The sequence below is a fragment of the Vanessa atalanta genome, chromosome 23, assembly GCF_905147765.1.
Source record: "Vanessa atalanta chromosome 23, ilVanAtal1.2, whole genome shotgun sequence".
NCBI classification, from domain to species: Eukaryota; Metazoa; Arthropoda; class Insecta; order Lepidoptera; family Nymphalidae; genus Vanessa; species Vanessa atalanta.
The window spans coordinates 3441004-3459143 of NC_061893.1; the positions used below are offsets into that span (position 1 = coordinate 3441004).

General features: G+C 32.1%; 1 protein-coding gene across 1 annotated transcript; it reads right to left on the minus strand.

Annotated features, from left to right (window-relative positions):
* Positions 1–386: 386 nt before the first annotated feature.
* LOC125073132 lies at positions 387–3580 on the minus strand. The gene is made up of 3 exons (XM_047683836.1): positions 3438–3580; positions 2886–3141; positions 387–770 (listed from the first exon to the last, which is right to left on the minus strand). Exons 1-3 carry the CDS (start codon positions 3567–3569, stop codon positions 448–450), a joined length of 711 nt encoding a protein of 236 aa, XP_047539792.1. The 5' UTR covers positions 3570–3580; the 3' UTR covers positions 387–447.
* Positions 3581–18140: the final 14560 nt, after the last annotated feature.

Below are 18140 nucleotides of genomic sequence, written 5' to 3' on the forward strand. Positions count from 1 at the left end.
ATGTAAATATGAATACAACGTCACAAATATAACAGAAAAAATACATACATATCAAGCAAAGATGAAATAAATAATAATACTAGCGAAAATGCAAATAACAATATCATACTTAAATATTTTGATACTATGAAGCGTATTTACAAAAGCCGTTATACGATGAGAGAAGTGACAAAATTTGTGTCTTAGGCGAGTTAAAATAAAAAAAAAAAAAAGTATATTAAAGCTATTGAACACTTATCGACATAATCTTTGTACTATACAATAAAAAACAACAGGTACATAAAATACAATACTGGTGACGCAAAGACCATAGCCAAGCATTTGTAAGATATTTAATAAAAAAAATCGTTTAAATAATTTAAAATAAATTATTAAATAACAATAAATTAATTTTCAACAATTGAGGTCCGCGTAAGACTAATCGTATGAGGTTTATCTATCTTAGGTTTAGGTGGAGTAAGCGCTGTACGCTAAATTCTGGGCGTCTTGGGACCGTCCCCATCCACCACCGTGTCCACCACCGTGGCTGTAATGTTCGTCGTGGTGCGGGTGAGCCACCACTTCATAGCTCTCGTGATGATCATGTTTTGAGAGAAGTTTCTTCAAGAGAAGAAGAGCGGAAGCAAGGAGCGCTGCCTTGGCGAGGAGAAGACCCTTGACAGCGGCAAAGGCGATGATACCGAGGAAGAGAGGGATCAGGGACTGGATCTTGAGCTGGAGAAGAGCGAAGATTGGGAGCAGTTGCTTCAACTTCTTCTTTTTGCCACGACCTGTGAATTTAACACTTATTTAGAATAACAAATATTTATTAAACATAAAAATGTTTCAATGTTTTTGATAATTTCTTAATAATAAGGACCATAATCAACTGAACTTGGTGCTAATTATCAAATAATAAGGACACTTCATTTAGTTGAATTCTTAGAGCTCTTGTTTTTCTAGCCAGTAGACAATGTAAAAGCTGTTACACAGACCATTAGCGTTACAAAGCCGCTTACAAATGAAGAGGTTTATTTCACTCGAAGTGCGTAAAAGGACGCGGTGTTTGCATACTTAATTCGTAGAAAACACTATCTCTTTAAGTACATTTTGTTTTCAACCATTCATCAATAAACATTAAGTGTAATTCAATTGTCCGAAATCTGATTCGAATTCGAAACGAGGACCACACTGAAATATAAACAAGTATCGCTTTCATTGAAATTCACGATGTTACGTTTAGTTTGCATAACAACCTCATTTATCTAGAAAGTGCATCAACTTGATACAATTCGAAAGCTTCGAACCCACTTCCATATTTCGACCAAGAATCCGCCTGGAGCGCGACTTTTACTAAGCGATTTTGTTGCTGTTAACGGAAATCTAAAACGAGTTCCTTACATTCCTAGTAACTTGGATGTAGCAAAAACTGGACTTTATACGCCCGCTTTCCAACATACGACCTTGTTAATGGCGGAGAAACTCCCGTCTGTCGTGTTCCTTCACTGCTATCTTTTTCTTCTTCCTCATTTAGTTTTACAACTTTTTCATCAGAAGGATGTGCGATTTCTAAAACCGTATCTAACATTCCTACTGGTTTAGTTACGTTTGTTTTTTTTTTTTATAATGTTTATTATTAACGTCTCGTTTCCCATGACGAGTGACTTTCTATTTTTGTATTATCATATGTACTTGCTCTGGCAGTGGTCACTTTTTTAATTGCGTTTCGGCGTGAGCGTAATGATTGGTCGAAATTATATCGTACGATTATATTACATCATAAAAATCTTGAATAATATGAGAGCAAGTCATTTCCGAATTAAGTACAAGCCTTTAATTACGCGTCAAGCAATTTCTAACGTGCTTATTTTTGGAGAAACTACAATCATACAAATTGCTCCGTAAACGCATATCGTTATACAATTTCTTCTGAAGTTGTTTTTGCATTCAAACCTGTTCCAATGTCTGGCACTCTGACTTAATCATTAGATAAATCATGTTATTACGTTTTCTTTTGATTTCGTGCGTGCGAATTCCGTTTATAGTTTTCACAATATATTTTGAGTTCACGATTTATATCAAAATTTAATATTATGACATTTTTAAACTCTGTATTTTGATTCTGTCGATCGAAATTCAAGTGAATTGATTACGTATTTTTTTTGCCTTCGTAACTAATACCGCTTGGAAGTTTAAGCTCCGTTCCGTGTATATTTATTTTCGAATTGCCTTGCTCACGTCTTTAACAATTACTTCCTTTAAATAACGCTACAAAATAATGTAGAAAGAGATATTATAATTTAAAAAATATTCTCATTATAATTGTTAATTAGCAACTTAAGATGAAAGTGAAATAAAAATATAATATATTTTAACAAAGTTTATCAGCAAAGCGTGAAAGCGTAAAGATTAACAAAATGATAATTATCTAAAATAATTTATTATAATTGTTGTATAAACAAAATTTATCATCGGAATTCGCTAGACTCTGCTAACTGCAAATCTCACTTTCCAATTCGAATATATTTGCTTAGTTAAGAATGGCTTTATTAACAGATCTTTTATTAAGCTTAACAATACGATAAATAATAATTTTATGATGTCTTCAGAACATGTTAACGAGCTGTTTTTAGTATCAACTTCTGCGTTCAAGTATTCTTTTGTTATTTGTTTAAATTTATTAATACTTGTAACTAAAATCATTTCTATTGCAATTATTTTGATATTGAGATTATTATTACGTTATACTTTTATATTTCTCGTATGGTTTCGAATTGATTGAATTTACATTTTATTCCAAATAAAGTTCGTGTAAGCTTTATAAAGTAACGTTCGTTGGAACATTGCAGCCAACGTTATAAATGTTGTACAAACATTGGAATATTGGGCAAACAAGAATTACTGACCTTCCTCAAGCGATCTCTTCACATCATCGACGGTACTTTTTGGTACGCGCAATTGGATTACATGGTTTTCCAGGAATTCCGCAGCTGCGTCGACGAGTCTGGATTCTACCTGATTTTCCCTCGCTCTGGGCTCTTCGGACAGGGGTTCAAAGGATCTGGCGCCGCGGGAGGAACCAGTGCCGATCAGTGTGATACCATCAGCGATATTAATTTCCCGGGATGTTGCTAAATTTTCAGCGTATTTAAGTGCTCTTTCCTGTAAAGACATTCAGATTATGATTCAATATTAATAATACTATATAATTTATTAAACAAATACATTTGACTATTTGACGGTGAAGCACACAGGTTTGAATATTTTTGAATTATATAATTTGAAATTCTTTCACTTAAGTAAGTTATCTCTGAGACCTAATTATACGTTAAGTGACTTAACACTGACATAATTAGCTACTAAAACGTTTAAATCCTTATAAAAACACGATATTTAAAATATACGAATCCTTAAAATAAACACTTTGGATTAAACTTTATCAGCACTTCACAACACACCTTGAGGCACAGGGCGACATCCTGTTCAGCGCATCCCTTGACCACGCCGATCACAGAACCTACGACTTCTTCATCCGCCGTCGGCTTCGCAGCGACCACTACCACACTGATTAACAGCACGAGTAACTTCATTGTCCTTCGGTGGTGGTACGTGTTGTGTGTACCCCAGGTGTGGACATAGCGTTTTTATCCGCACCTCCCCACTTATCGCGGACCGAACTGTGTGCGGGTCGCGTACTAGGGACGCGTTCGTAATGTGCGTTCCTAACATTTCGTATGCATTTTTTAACGAAAGCTAGTTAAATATATTGTTATTTTATTAATATATTTTTGACTGTATATCTTTAATAAACGTACATAATTTTATTTTTCGTCATTCTTTGTTAAATATTTTGATATATATTGCATGAAATACTAAAATATTTTCTAATAAATGAAGATATGTTAGTTTATAAAACGTAACTAAAACTAGATGATGAACGTAATACTTATATCATAACATGCAACAGGCTTCAAAAAATGTTAAAGTATATATATATATATATATATGCTAATCGCAGTTTCACTGCTTTGACAAGGGTGAATTACATTTTCTTATATAAAACAAATCCTTACTGATCTTCAGTTGTCTTTTAACGAACAAAATCGTCGGCAGAATTCTATCATATTATATACTCAAAAATTTCTAAAAAAATTACCCTATATAAATATATATGCAAATAGTAAACATGCAGTGGGATCCGACATACATACAAAATGATTATGAAGTACTCAATTATGTTACTAAGTATATTATTAAGGTGATATCGAGAATGCTCTGTCTTATGTAAATGTGTAACATATTTCCTGTCCCTTTCCCGCAATTGATGGGAGTGATTCCGTGAAAAGGGACGGAAGTATGTAACAGGAAGGCAGGGAAGCGCGCTATTTGCTTTGACCAATGAGCGGGGCTAGATTTGGTATCAGATGTTATCAACCCATTTTCCAAGAGGATGTAATTCTACTGTTGCTTTTTAGTATAATGAAATGTCATCATATGCGACTAATGTGAGGCTCACTCGATTTTGTTTTTTAGTTTTGGAATCCGAACTAGCATATGGCACCGTGGCAGTTAAAGATCAACCTCGCTCGAATTCAAAGTCAAAATATTAATTATTCAAATTGCCCAAGTAAGTTCTTATAAACAATTTTGAAACGTCATGTTACAAGATTAAATTGAAAGCTACATCGGACTAGCAATTCTACTTATAATATCTAATTAATTGGCTCTTTATCGCATTTGAATTGAAAAGTAATCGTTTAACAGATTTCCTACTCTACTAAAGACAACGACTCGACTGAGGGTCGGTCGAACGATATTAAATTAGTATAACTTTACATTCAGTTGAGGTTTCTTGCGATAAATAGTCTGATTTAAATGGCAATAGAATCGAGATTGTAACGGTTATAAATTAATCGAATCGATCTCCAGTTCAATATGTAGATGTACCGAGATAATTTTTTCGCATGAAATATATAAGCAATACTGTAGAAAATATTTAAAGGAATTGGATTTATGAAAGATGACCTTGAAAAAAAGTCTAGGTAGAATCTTTTAAGAGCAAACTGATTATAGTCATCAAGTTATAAATAAATCTTAAAGCAGTACATTTGGTTCCGGATTTATTGGAAACCTAAAACATAAGGCTTTATATTATCATTTTTAAGGGGCGGGGGAGGGGTTGTGCGGGTGTTAGGAATGCGAAGGAACCTATGTACTTTTTCGGACTATAACCTACCTCTGTGCCAAAATTCATTCATGTCCCTTCAGCCGCTCTGTCGTGACTAAATATCCATCCATGCAAACTTTTGCATTTATACTATTAGTAAGATTTGTAAGTTTATGTTCTTATTGACTAATGTGTATATATTTCATCTCATAGTCAGCCGTGAATTAAAACATCGTGAGGAAACCTGCTATATATGTCTGTATAAAAATCCCTCGCATCGTATTCATCAATCCATATTAAATACTAAATAACCTATTCCTGGAATATAGAAGAGGCCTTAGCCCAGTAGTGTGATATATACAAGATTCTATTGTTAATTAAATTAATCGCAGGTACAAGCCTAAGTCCTTCTGGCCGCCTCGGTCCTGGGTCGAGACCAAATCTTTACCAATCGGACGCCCAACGCGGTAACCAGGTTTTTTGCAACCTCTGCACCCTTGAATTGAGACGGTTCTGTTTCTATTACCTTAGAGCGTCAATAAAGCAATGGTTTAAGGATCACCAAGCAATGAAAAGGTCGCCAGTACGATCTTGACCCTTTGAGCTACAGTTTTCACCATTTCTAAACTTCATGCTTAATTGGATGGGTACATAGGAATATTAGTAATTATTACTTATAAGAGGCCTCGCTAATATTATATTAAATTAAAAAAAAAATAGCTTACTATGTCGACGTAGTTGGTAGTCTCCGCGAATTCACAGCGATGATTAATAATAATATAATTATTATTAATGTATTAAGGATAACGTGATGTAAGTCGTATAATAAATATTTTTAAACGACTTACGCTAGTAACCACTTTCAAATTTAAATATAGAACGATTTTTTTTTTTAACTTTTACTTGTCTCTTCCAGTTTATCTGTATTTCATTCATTTTTTGATTTTTTTTACCTTTATTGATTTTCGTTCATACTCTGGTCTCGTACATATGTTATAACTCAGAATAGAATAGAATATCTATTCACTAATAAGCGTTGTAACAATTTTTTATCCTTAAAAACTAGTTCTATTTTTTCATACTAAGTATAGTTATATTCGACTGCCTCTTTGATCTAGTAGCTCGATATAAGGCTGAGATATATAGTTCCTGGGTACAAACCCCAGGTCCGGTAAAAGGTAATTGGGTTTTCTATCGAAAGATACTCAGTAACATCCCGGGGTCTGGAAGTTGGAAGTGTGATCCGTGCCTCGGAAAACAAGTAAAGCCGTTGGTCCTACGCCTTAACTCTATCCGGTCGTATCGGATATCCCGTCCCATCCCCGTTCCGTCCTTATGATAAAAAAGAGTGCGCCTATGTGTGAGCACACATTTGTAACCTATATGACCTGCATAGTTGGTAATCTCCTTTGAGATGGGCCACTGTGTCCAAAATCAATCAGGGCACACATTAACTATATGCGTAAGTAATTAACATTAAATAACGTCGTCATATCTATACGAATAAATGACAGGAAATAAATTTGTGTTTATAATTCATCTCGTGCTCGGCGGTGAAGGAAAACATCGTGAGGAAACCTGCATGTGTCGCATTTCAACGAAATTCTGCCACATGTGTATTCCGCCAACAAGCATTGGAGCAGCGAGGTGGAATATACTCCAAACCTTCTCTTCAAAAAGGAGAGGAGGCCTTAGCCCAGCTGTGGGACATTTAAAGGCTGTTACTTTACTTTTACTTACTTTAAATGATAGGTTAATATGACAAGTTTGAGTAAACGTAAAGAACTATTGGATGTGTTTATTTCTAAAAAAAAATTCGGTAACCTGATATTGATAGAATGTCAAGTGCAAACAAAAATTACATTTTACAGTTTTTGCCAGATGTCCACGATTTTCGATAACACCTCTTTGCCCATCTTTACATAAAACTGTTCTAGGCGCTAATACCGCCGTCCCACGACTATATAAACTCCTGAACCAAGTACATACTCTTGTCATTCACGTAGATTAAATTCATAATTATAAGAAGGTTATTGTTATGAAATTCAACGTTAAATAGTTAAGAGTGTTCCTTTTTCTTTTATTATTATTCGAGTACTGTGTGTACTTTTAAGTAATCTCTACACTCAGATGATTAGTTTAAATTCAATTATTCTCTAAATATGTAAGCGTAAGATATTTCAACTATACTAAATAAAATAAAATATCTTAAGATAAAACCCAGGTCGTTTAAAGAGATTGCATTTCTCGGTAAATTTTTAGCTATAAGAGTTTGGAAGTGGCTGAATTTATAATCTCGTGCTTCGGAAAACGCCTTAATTCTTTGGTCATGTATATTTTTAATAAATATCTAATTATCTCACATGTAAGTTAATTTGGTTGTAAGTTGACAAACTGATTGAAATCGTATTAAAATATATTAACAATACCTATTTTATATACAGATACGGTCATTGATTTGCCATTTCTGAAAATGTAAGTTTTTAAAGCGTAGAATAATTATGTATAACAAAAACAATCCTCCGAACAGCTGACACCGAAAAGTATTAATCATTTTTAATACTGCTTTCACTTTCGAAAATTTGATCTTTTTTTAACAAAAAAATGTTATATTAAATTTGTTACGACTATCTCTTCGTTTATTAGTGCTTACATGCTTTTAATAATTTTTTTTTTTTTTTTTTGTTTTATTGTCATACTTGGTCATAGGACTCATCAGATATTCTACCGCCAAAAAGAATTAGTTAGATTTTTTTTGGTTTGTTTGAAATTGTACAAACATTAGCTTGTTTAAATACTCTTTGTGTTTTCTCGCGGAATTATTAAAAAATTCATATTTAATTTTTTTTAATAAATATATGTTGTTCAGTAATAAATAGATTATACACTGCAGAAAAATATATGTAGCCATCTGGGAACGTAGGGGTTTAATCTTCTTGATCGTTTTAATAATACTGGATATCAAATTAATTTGTATTAAGAACTATTATTGGTACTCACCAATGAAATTTTATTTAATATACATATATATATATATATATATATATATACATATATATATCAATAACAAGATCGTTTCTAGTATTACATAAATCACGTGTTCAAAATTAAAACGGTTTTAGATTCGTTTTCGTAACCGATTTCTAGTATCTATGTTATTTTGTCACGAATCCTTGCGTGGAATTTAAACATTCTTTTTTTAAAAAACGGAAATCCGACTTCTTTTTGGTTACTTATTTAAATAACCTATTACATGAATATGAAATGTTTTTTTTTATGAATATTAGTCGGGTGTAATAAAGTGTATCTGTATCAGCGCTTAAATTATAGTATTGTCTCGTTCGAAAGTTTGTGCAAAGTTTATGAATAGATTTGACCCAAGCATAGTTTTAATTGGTGTTATGTTTTTGTGCAATGGGTAGGTATCACCTATTCTACCGCTAAACAGCAATACTTGAAATTGTTGTGTCACGGTATAAAGGATTAGTGAGTGTACAGGCATAAGGGATATCACTTCTTACGCATTGGCGATGTAAGGGAATCGTTAAAATTTATTAGTTTAATAATAGTTAGTTTAATAAGTTCGAGCTCGTGAATATAATTTTTAAAGGAAATGTTCTTATTACAATATAAATAATTTATTCTTGTGACTTGTGTAGGTACACACAAATATCACTAATAGAGTATTTTACTCACACTTCAGTATGCCTGGAAAAATCACCAAGAGAAATATGTTTCTTTATTTATTAACACATTTATTAATAATAAAATAAATATTTTTGAAAAACACTTTTAATTCTTACATATAGAATAAAAAAATACAAGTTACTGCCATTTTAGGATTAGATCCTGTCAAAATGTGCTATCAATTTGTACTATTCTAATTAAATAACATACATCCAGTTTTCATCGTAATACCAAATTATCGATAAACAGACAACACTTACAAAGGTTCATTCGAAATTTAAAACAAATGACAAATTCATCCGACTCGAAGGACCAAATATTATGTGAACTTAAGTATCATAGTATATCAAGTATCATTGAAATATTTACTTGGATACTTAAAGAAGGTACCGAATTGAATTTAGTCAGGGTTGTTACAATAAATTTAAGCTTGAGCTAAGTTCATAGTATTAACAAACATCCATTAGTTAAAACCGTTCTAAATTCCTCATGCATTTTCCCTCGCGTTTCAATCGTAGGACGAATACATATCATGCTATTCAATATATTGACCTATTAAGTCGTGACCGCAAACTTTATTGCCTTTAAATGCTAAACTATGAGAAAGTGAACTCAAATATTATTATTTAGATCACGTGTTGGTTGTATGGATCATTTGTTATTGTTCAAACTTTGATATGGTGATTTTCATTCTAGAAATGACAATACAATAAGAGGCTTAATTTGGATATTGGAAAATACGTTTTACTCTTTCTGACGTCGTTGATGTAACATTCGAAAGAAAAAGACAGCATTGTTAAAAAGGAACCTTCAACAGTAATAGGTGAAGCTTCGGAAATATTTTGTATTTTTTTATAAACAATGTAGAAAAGAAATTAATTGATAAGCAAGACTTGGTGTACCTACCATAGAATTATTTTTTATAGAATTAGTTTTTTTTTTTATTGTAATCAGTCAGTATATTAAATCTTAGTAACCAACTGTACATAAATGTAATATTAAAAAAGCTTCGTTTATTTAACTATTGTATCGTGGATTCCAGACTGTTGAAGTATTAAGATAATTAAAATGGAAAAAAGTTTGGACTTTTTCATAAACATTTTATTTATTTTATGAAATTTAAAACTTTTAACTGTGTATACTTTGTCGAACTCTCACGTGATCTAAATAGAAGTTTTGTATTCTGTTAAAATTGCAAATCGCGAAACAGGTTACAAATTTAAAAGGATTTTTTTTGTATTGTATAAAAGCAAAACCTATTGCTTATCGAATTAATAGGAAAAGGTATGCTTAATAAAAAGTATTTCATAACATAATATAGATACGCGGTCGTTCAAATGGGTCACCTGATGCTAGGTGATCACCACAACCCAAAGACTGTAAGAAACATTAACCATTCCTTACATCACCAATGCGCCACCAACCTTGGGAACTAAGATGGTATATCGCTACTACGACTGTAGTTATAAGAGTTCTTTTTTTTATGCCATTGTTTGGCGGACGAGCATATGGGCCACCTGATGGTAAGTGGTCACCACCGCCCATAGACAAAGGCGCTGTAAGAAATATTAACCATTCCATACATCACCTATGCGCCACCAACCTTGGGAACTAAGATGTTATGTCCCTTGTGCCTGTGATTACACTGGCTCACTCATCCTTCTAAACGGAACACAACAATACAGTGTACTGTTATTTGGCGGTAGAATATCTGATGAGTGGGTGGTACCTACCCAGACGGGCTTGCACAAAGCCCTACCACCAAGTAAACTTCAGTTCACTACCCTTCACAACAATAATAATTAATTATTTATGTTTGGGGTAAAATATGTGATGAGTACCAACCCAGACAGGCACAAGCTCTACCACCAAATATAAACGAGTTCACTTTCTTTCGTGTTTCAATATAGAATATTAAAATATTTAAATTAAGAATATTTCTTTATATAAACAAATATAGAAAAGAAGGTATGACACTATGTCACACTATTGTCGGCCACACTAAATCGATCGTCGCATCAAATTAATATTTTAAAGATTACACAAAAATAATTAAAAAATCGTATGCGCATATCTTACTTGATATAATGAATTATTTATATACATGCATTTATTGTATCAATGATCGAACACACCTCAGATTATTGCTTTGCGTTTGATGTAGCGTACGGAACATAACAGTGCGGCCACCAAAGCAAAAACAAATGAAAAAACTATGGTCACATTACATTGGTTAAGTTTCTATAAAAAATATATTTTTTAAAGAAAATCGTTAAAATTTTTCTAATATATCAAAATTGCGAGTAAGAATTTTTTTTTTTTACTTCGAAGTGTTTTTTTACTTTTTAGACCATTTAAATTAATGATTTATTCAATCAATCAGTTAAATTATATTTTATTCGAATAAAATTTAAAAACTACCACCGTTTCGGAAAGCAGCCTCCAGTGAGAAGAAACGGAAAGAACCGCGCATATTTGCTCTTTTCAAATAAACATCAACAATTTTCACAACTAGTGTCCTGTGATGGCACCCGGGTCTAAATCCAGGCGTTTTTTTTCTAAAAAGTATTATTTCAATGAATAATAAGATTTATTTATTAATTTACTCTTAATAAACTTTTTATATTAGGCTTCATTCATTCAAGTAGACTTATGTTTCTAAAAATAATTCAACATAAAACAGCAAGCGATTAATTGTTCAAGCACACAGGAAAGCTATTCCGTAACAATAATATTTAAACTCTATATAACACAAAAACATTTATATAGATAGTTTTTTTGAAATATGTATAACAGCGACTTCAGCATAATAAAATAAAATAATGGAAACTTACAAATAATATATCGAAAAGCATATATTATTTTTACCTTTATATATGTTACCGTATAAGCACGACCTAAGGTAAATTTTAAGATTTTCCAGTTAAACCTAAGATTTACCGACATAAGTATTTATTATAAGTAACAACCTAACATGTAAATCCTAAGATTTACCAAGTGAATGATGGTAAAAGTTCGAATCCCAAAGTTTTATGGACATTTACCAATTATAATCGGTAAATCTTAGGTTTTACTGGAAAATCTTAAGATTTACCGTAGTTCGAGCTATTACAATAACATATATATTTATTAAAAAAAAAAAAACTTGTCACTAAGGTGGCTTAATGCACCATATACTTTCCTATTCTCATCTCTGTAGTTCAATGGAACGCCAATCAGTATTAACAATCTCGTTAAGGCGAACCGGTTATTGAATTCGATATTTTTCTTATATAATCTGTCCGATAACGACGAAACGGTTGCTCTTTAGAATCGATTTTTTTTTATTCCTTATTCAAAAACGATTTGATTGTAAATAATTGTGCAAGCCCGTCTGAGTTTACTTGGCGGTGGCCCGTCTGGGTAGGTACCACCCACTCATCAGATATTCTGCCGCCAAATAACAGTAGTCTGTATTGTTGTGTTCCGGCTAGAAGTGTGAGTGAGCCAGTGTAATCACAGGCACAAGGGACATAACATTTTAGTTCCCGAGGTTGGTGGCGCATAGGTGATGTAAGGAATGGTTAATATTTCTTACAGCGCCTTTGTCTATGGGCGGTGGTGACCACTTACCATCAGGTGGCCCATATGCTCGTACATAACCAATGCCATAAAAAAAATCATATATTCTCCTATCAAAGAGCTGTGGTTAGTATTGTCATGTTGCTGTTAAATCAAATCAAATCAAAATATACTTTATTCAAGTAGGCTTTTACAAGCACTTTTGAATCGTCATTTAACAAACTATATTAAGTGAAGCTACCACCGGTTCGGAATGTAGATTCTACCAAGAAGAACCGGCAAGAAACTCAGTAGTTACTCTTTTACAAAGTCTTTTTCAAAAGTTAAAAATGTCTGCGGAATTTTATTATAGAAGCGGATACCTTGCCGGATAAAGGGTGAGTGAGCCAGTGCAACGTAGTTTACTATGAAGGTATAAGGGGTGGTAAATATTTCTTACGGTCCCAATGACAGTGCCTATGGTAGGTGGGCCCGTCTATATATTTAAAAAAAATGTATATGTTAAATAGATATAAAAGACAAACCCAAGGAGAGAAGCCTCCATGTCGCTCCACTGTGGTTGGGTTACACATGTGCCAGGATTACAACCAATTATAAAAATCTCGGTTTGTAAAGTAACAGCCTGTGACAGTAACAGTCCACTGCTCGGCTAAGATCTCATCTCCTTTTAAACAGTTTTACCTTATTTGTTTTACCTTGTTGGCAAATATATAAATACAAAAAAATAACACATTTTAGTTATTAAAATAAAAGTAACTCTTTGTAAAAGTCTTATTGCTGTTCTAAGGCCTTCTCTCCTTTTGAAGAAGGTTAGGAGCTTATTCAACTACGCCTATTGGTAGATATACATTTCGCACGTTTTCGTCCAATACATACAGGCTTCCGATGTTTTCCTTCACCACCAAGCATTATTATAACATAAACATAACATAAACAGCCTGTAAATTTCCCACTGCTGGGCTAAGGCCCCTCTCCCTTTTTAGGAGAAAGTATGGAGCATATTCCACCACGCTGCTCCAATGCAGGTTGGTGGAATACACACGTGGCAGAATTTCGTTGAAATTAGACACATGCAGGTTTCCTCACGATGTTTTCCTTCTCCGCCGAGCACGAGATGAATTATAAACACAAATTAAGCACATAAAAATTCAGTGGTGCCTGCCTGGGTTTGATCCCGATATCATCGGTTAAGATGCACGCGTTCTAACCACTGGGCCATCTCGGCTCATAGCAGAGCACTATTAATTATAAACATAAATGATGCACATGAAAATTCAGTGATGCAATCGGGCTCGAATCGACGATCTTTTGTTAAGATTCAGGTCTTCTAATCACTGACCTGTCTCGACTTGCAAAACAATAAGAAAGGTACGCGCCAATAGTATTATTAATGGCTATGTAATCTTCCAACAAAAACGTACATTCGTTGTAATTTAATAACACAATTATATTGTTTAATGTAAGAAAATTTGTTTTAAGTTAGAAAATTGACACAAAATTTCTTCGAACAATGGACCAAAGAGATTCATGGGAGCTTCACATACTTACATCCATTGTAGATTTGATTGGATAATTAACTTTCATGTCTTAAATTATATGTTTGATTTTTTTTTTGTAACTAAACCAACTGTATGACCGCCTTTTCATGCTTCTGAGCACACTACAAAAAAAAAACTACGATAACCCATAGAAACCCTTTCGTTCTAAATTTAAAAATAAATCTACATTGAAATCGACGTTAAATTCTTTATTTAAAGATCTCTCTTAAATGCTTTTGAATGGCCGATATTATCCGAGGTTTAAAAATTGAACTCTACAAAAAAAAAAACAGCGGAGGCACCTTCTTTGTATTAAATTCGTCTCATTAACTTTACGTGTTAAATATACAGAAGAGTATAGGAGAACTGCCCCATTAGGATCTTGCATCTGCGGCCCTGGTGCCAGTCTGTCTGCAGGCGAAGTAAACGACTTCGTAAAAGCAACTTTTAACGAGTTCAATTTAAATTCACTTCTAACTTCTCAGTGTCTTGAAACTGAATTTTAAATTCCATAGTTTTTTTAATTCCATATAGACGACGACGTAAGCTATTTAATATATATAATATTGTACTCGTAATATATCAAGTACAGTATTTATAAAATAATAGTACCAGGGATGTTATGTTACGGATAAGAAATTATTTCGGAAAATCCAATTGTTTCGGTTACGGATATTCGATTATATTGAAATTATAAAAGGAAAAAATTACAAGATATAAATTCCATATTATATAGGATAAGGTATAATAAATACAGAAAAAAAAACACTAATGCCTTTAAAATACAATTAGCTACTCTCCTTATAAGTAACACTATGCAAAAACAAAATAATAATAAATGTTTTTTTTTATCGGTTTCGGTAACGGTACGGACGGATAGATTTTTGTTTCGGATATTCTTCACAACATCACTAATTACCGCCTAGCTTAATTTTCTTTTGTAAAGTTTATTTGTAATTAATAAATTATTGTTTAGTATAAGATATATTAATGTAAATTACTTAAGTACTTAAAAATGTATAATATTCAATACGAACACCCTGGTTATTTCTCATAATTTTTTATAATAATCTCGTGTCCGCGTTTTAAGATTTCCATGGTGATAAATCTCAAAATTCGACGTATCATAAATATCTTACTTCCTTATATACTACCTTACTACCTTTATATTCTGATATATCATAAAAGTTAGAATATAAAATTATGTATAATTTTTTTTCAACCCATTAATCATTTATGAGAAAGAGCTCAAAGATTGCCCTGTACTCAGCCACTTATGGTAAAATATAAGGTTATCTGTGAAACGCAATACATAGTACTTTGTAAAAGTTAATTATTAATTAAACTAAATAAATTATGTTTATTTACTGATACATTTTATTTAAACAAAATATTTATTCACAAAACAAATAAGAATATTCCATTCAAAAGATAACATTTATACATTAATACATACTAACTATAATAAAAAAACTGCACTGTTTAAAAAGGGAATTTTTCACATTGATTTAGGTTCTAAATTTAAATCGTATTACAAAACCAATAACCGAAGAACAAAGTCTAGCAAGTGGAATGTTCAAGGCAACATTTCTCTTTTTAGTATGTTGTGAAAAAGAAATGATAGGCGTTCAAATAAACATATCATATAAGAGTATGCTCTCTTTATACACTACACTATTTTGAAGGTGTGAGTCTCCAAAACAATTTATTGATAAATAATTATAACTAATAGCAATCTGATATAGGTATAGGGGGCTAAAGAATCAACGTCTTTTTGGTATACTGTAATAAACACACAGATGAAAATTACATATAAGTACCTATTGTTCTAAGTTTGCATCTACATAATATTAAATTATAATTTCCTTAAATTTTCTTCGAAAATAAGGACTGCAAATGAATTAACTGTACGTGTGAAGCATATAATGCTCCGATCCGATACGTATAAGCGAGATCTAATATTATGAAAATATTTCTGTAATATCATTTTATTCCTCAATTTTCATTGTTACCTATGTTCTACACACGATGCAATAAAGGAAGCCACGAAGTTCACCTGAATTGCGAGAGATGGCGCTATGCGACCGGAAAATAATTCGAAAAATACAAAAACTAAAACAGAAGCTAAATAATATGGCTGGATTAATAGGTTTTATCTACACAACGTATATACAACCCCAAAACAAACAGCTTAAAAAGATTTACCTTAAGTATAGTAAATAACATCAAAACTTACATTTCAATAGAAACCTAATGACGCAGACAAACTAAATGCACAATAAACAGTGTTTGGATAATGTGATAAAATCAGCGTTTAATTTCAGTCGTTAGTTTTTACTCTAACCTGCCTTTCAAAAAAAAAACAGCCATGACTTGACAAGTTCAATAAAAAATTTATAAAATTCAATTAACGCTTCACACACACACACACACACACACACACACATACATACTCGTAGCTTCCTTAACATTCTACCTAATTTATTAATGAGAAGATCGACCAACAAATTATGTCTGTCTTTTCGAAAATTAACTATCGAATTAATATTTTAATTAATTTAAATAAGTATAATTTATTGCAAGCATTTTAAATTTGAAAGATAAATTGTTGATTTTTATACCTAATACCTTGTTATACATAAAAATATTGAGTCGTGATAATTAGTACAGTTTTAGATGTAACCGATTTCTAATAAACGGAATACTACAAACTGGTCAGTTTGAATGTTCACTTGAAATCGTATTTTATTAAATGTAACATTTAAACCACGGGTTCGAAATGTAAATTCTACCTAGAAGAACTGACTAGAAACTCAGTAGTTACTATAATTTCCACCAATTATATTACATATGTTAATTACAACTACATTTATTTAAATATTTTGTACGTAAATCAACCAATAGGAGCGCTTCTCTTTTATAATATTGGCTAAGTAAAATAGTAAAGTGACAGCCGGTAAATGTTCCACTGCAGGTCTAAGGCCTCCTCTCCTCTTGAGGAAAAGGATCTACGCTGATTCAATCTGAGTTAGTGGATACTTATGAGGCAGATTCAGACGAGACATGCAGGCTTTCTCATAATATTTTCCTTCACCGAAAATAAGATGAATTTTATTATAAACACAAATTAAACACAAGCTGTGGTGATCGCCAGGGTTTGAACCACCTATCTAAGTTTAATATTTACGTGTTGTAGCCACTGGGCCATCTCAGCTAAGTATAGGCTTAGAGTTATTAAAAGAATGAGCATCGATCGAAAGTAAAAAATTAAGAAAATGAAAGTACGGACTCGTTCTCGGACATGTCGCTACGATGAGTCTCAGAATTTCAACCATATCGCGTTGAGCTATTTATATCTCACGATTTTTAATAACAAAATATTGTTAGACAATACAATACGCGACTTATAGAAGAATGAACACGCAGAAATCATCAAATACGGAAAAGGCGTTATTCTGGCGACCTTCCCATCTCATTCTCTTTCTCTCTATCTCTTTCTTTTTATTGTTTTAATTCATCCGGGATTTTTAATAACAATTTTATTTATTTATATTTAATTAATAACGTTAATGCTGTTTATTTATTTAATTGTGTCATTTTCGTTCATACATTTGTTTAAACGATTTACTTTTAAGCTTTTGCAAAAAGTGCTTCATAAAATGAGTGCATTAGTAATAGGACATTTTCGTTAGTAAAAAATAAATTATGAAATTTAATAAAAGTTAAAAATATATGTAGAAATATACTTAAGTCTTTTGATTTGGAGTCATAAAAGCTATTATTTTAATATTAAAAGTCGTCATTTTTAGTCTGTATATCACGTGATCTAAAACACGAGCCGCGATGGTGTGACGTCAGATAGGCAAAAACTGTCATTTCAATATCATTTGACATTTTGATAAGCAACTTTTCTGGAGTTTTAATGCGAGTATTTGTACATTACACACTGACGATAGTAATTGCAATTCATTATTTTCCCAAAAAACACCAAATATTAATAGCTGTTAACGTTGAATGTGTTTCAATCGTGCATACACGACTGTTGTTTTTATCAAATTGACATCACCAAAATGACTGACAGCGTTTTTGCGGGAATGAAAAGATTAAAAAATTATTTTTTAACAAGAAAACTTGTTTATCTTGCCGAAATATATGTATTTGTGGATTTTTATTATGAAATTCTTCACAAATAGTAGAATACCCAAACC

What these genes read in the sequence shown, in the direction of transcription:
- LOC125073132 (XM_047683836.1), bottom strand. Translation starts at nt 3,569, where the DNA reads ATGAAGTTACTCGTGCTGTTAATCAGTGTGGTAGTGGTCGCTGCGAAG. An exon ending in ATGTCGCCCTGTGCCTCAAG is followed by an intron (nt 3,142 to 3,437) that starts GTGTGTTGTGAA and finishes ATGTCTTTACAG; the next exon opens with GAAAGAGCACTTAAATACGC. An exon ending in GAAGAGATCGCTTGAGGAAG is followed by an intron (nt 771 to 2,885) that starts GTCAGTAATTCT and finishes TTAAATTCACAG; the next exon opens with GTCGTGGCAAAAAGAAGAAG.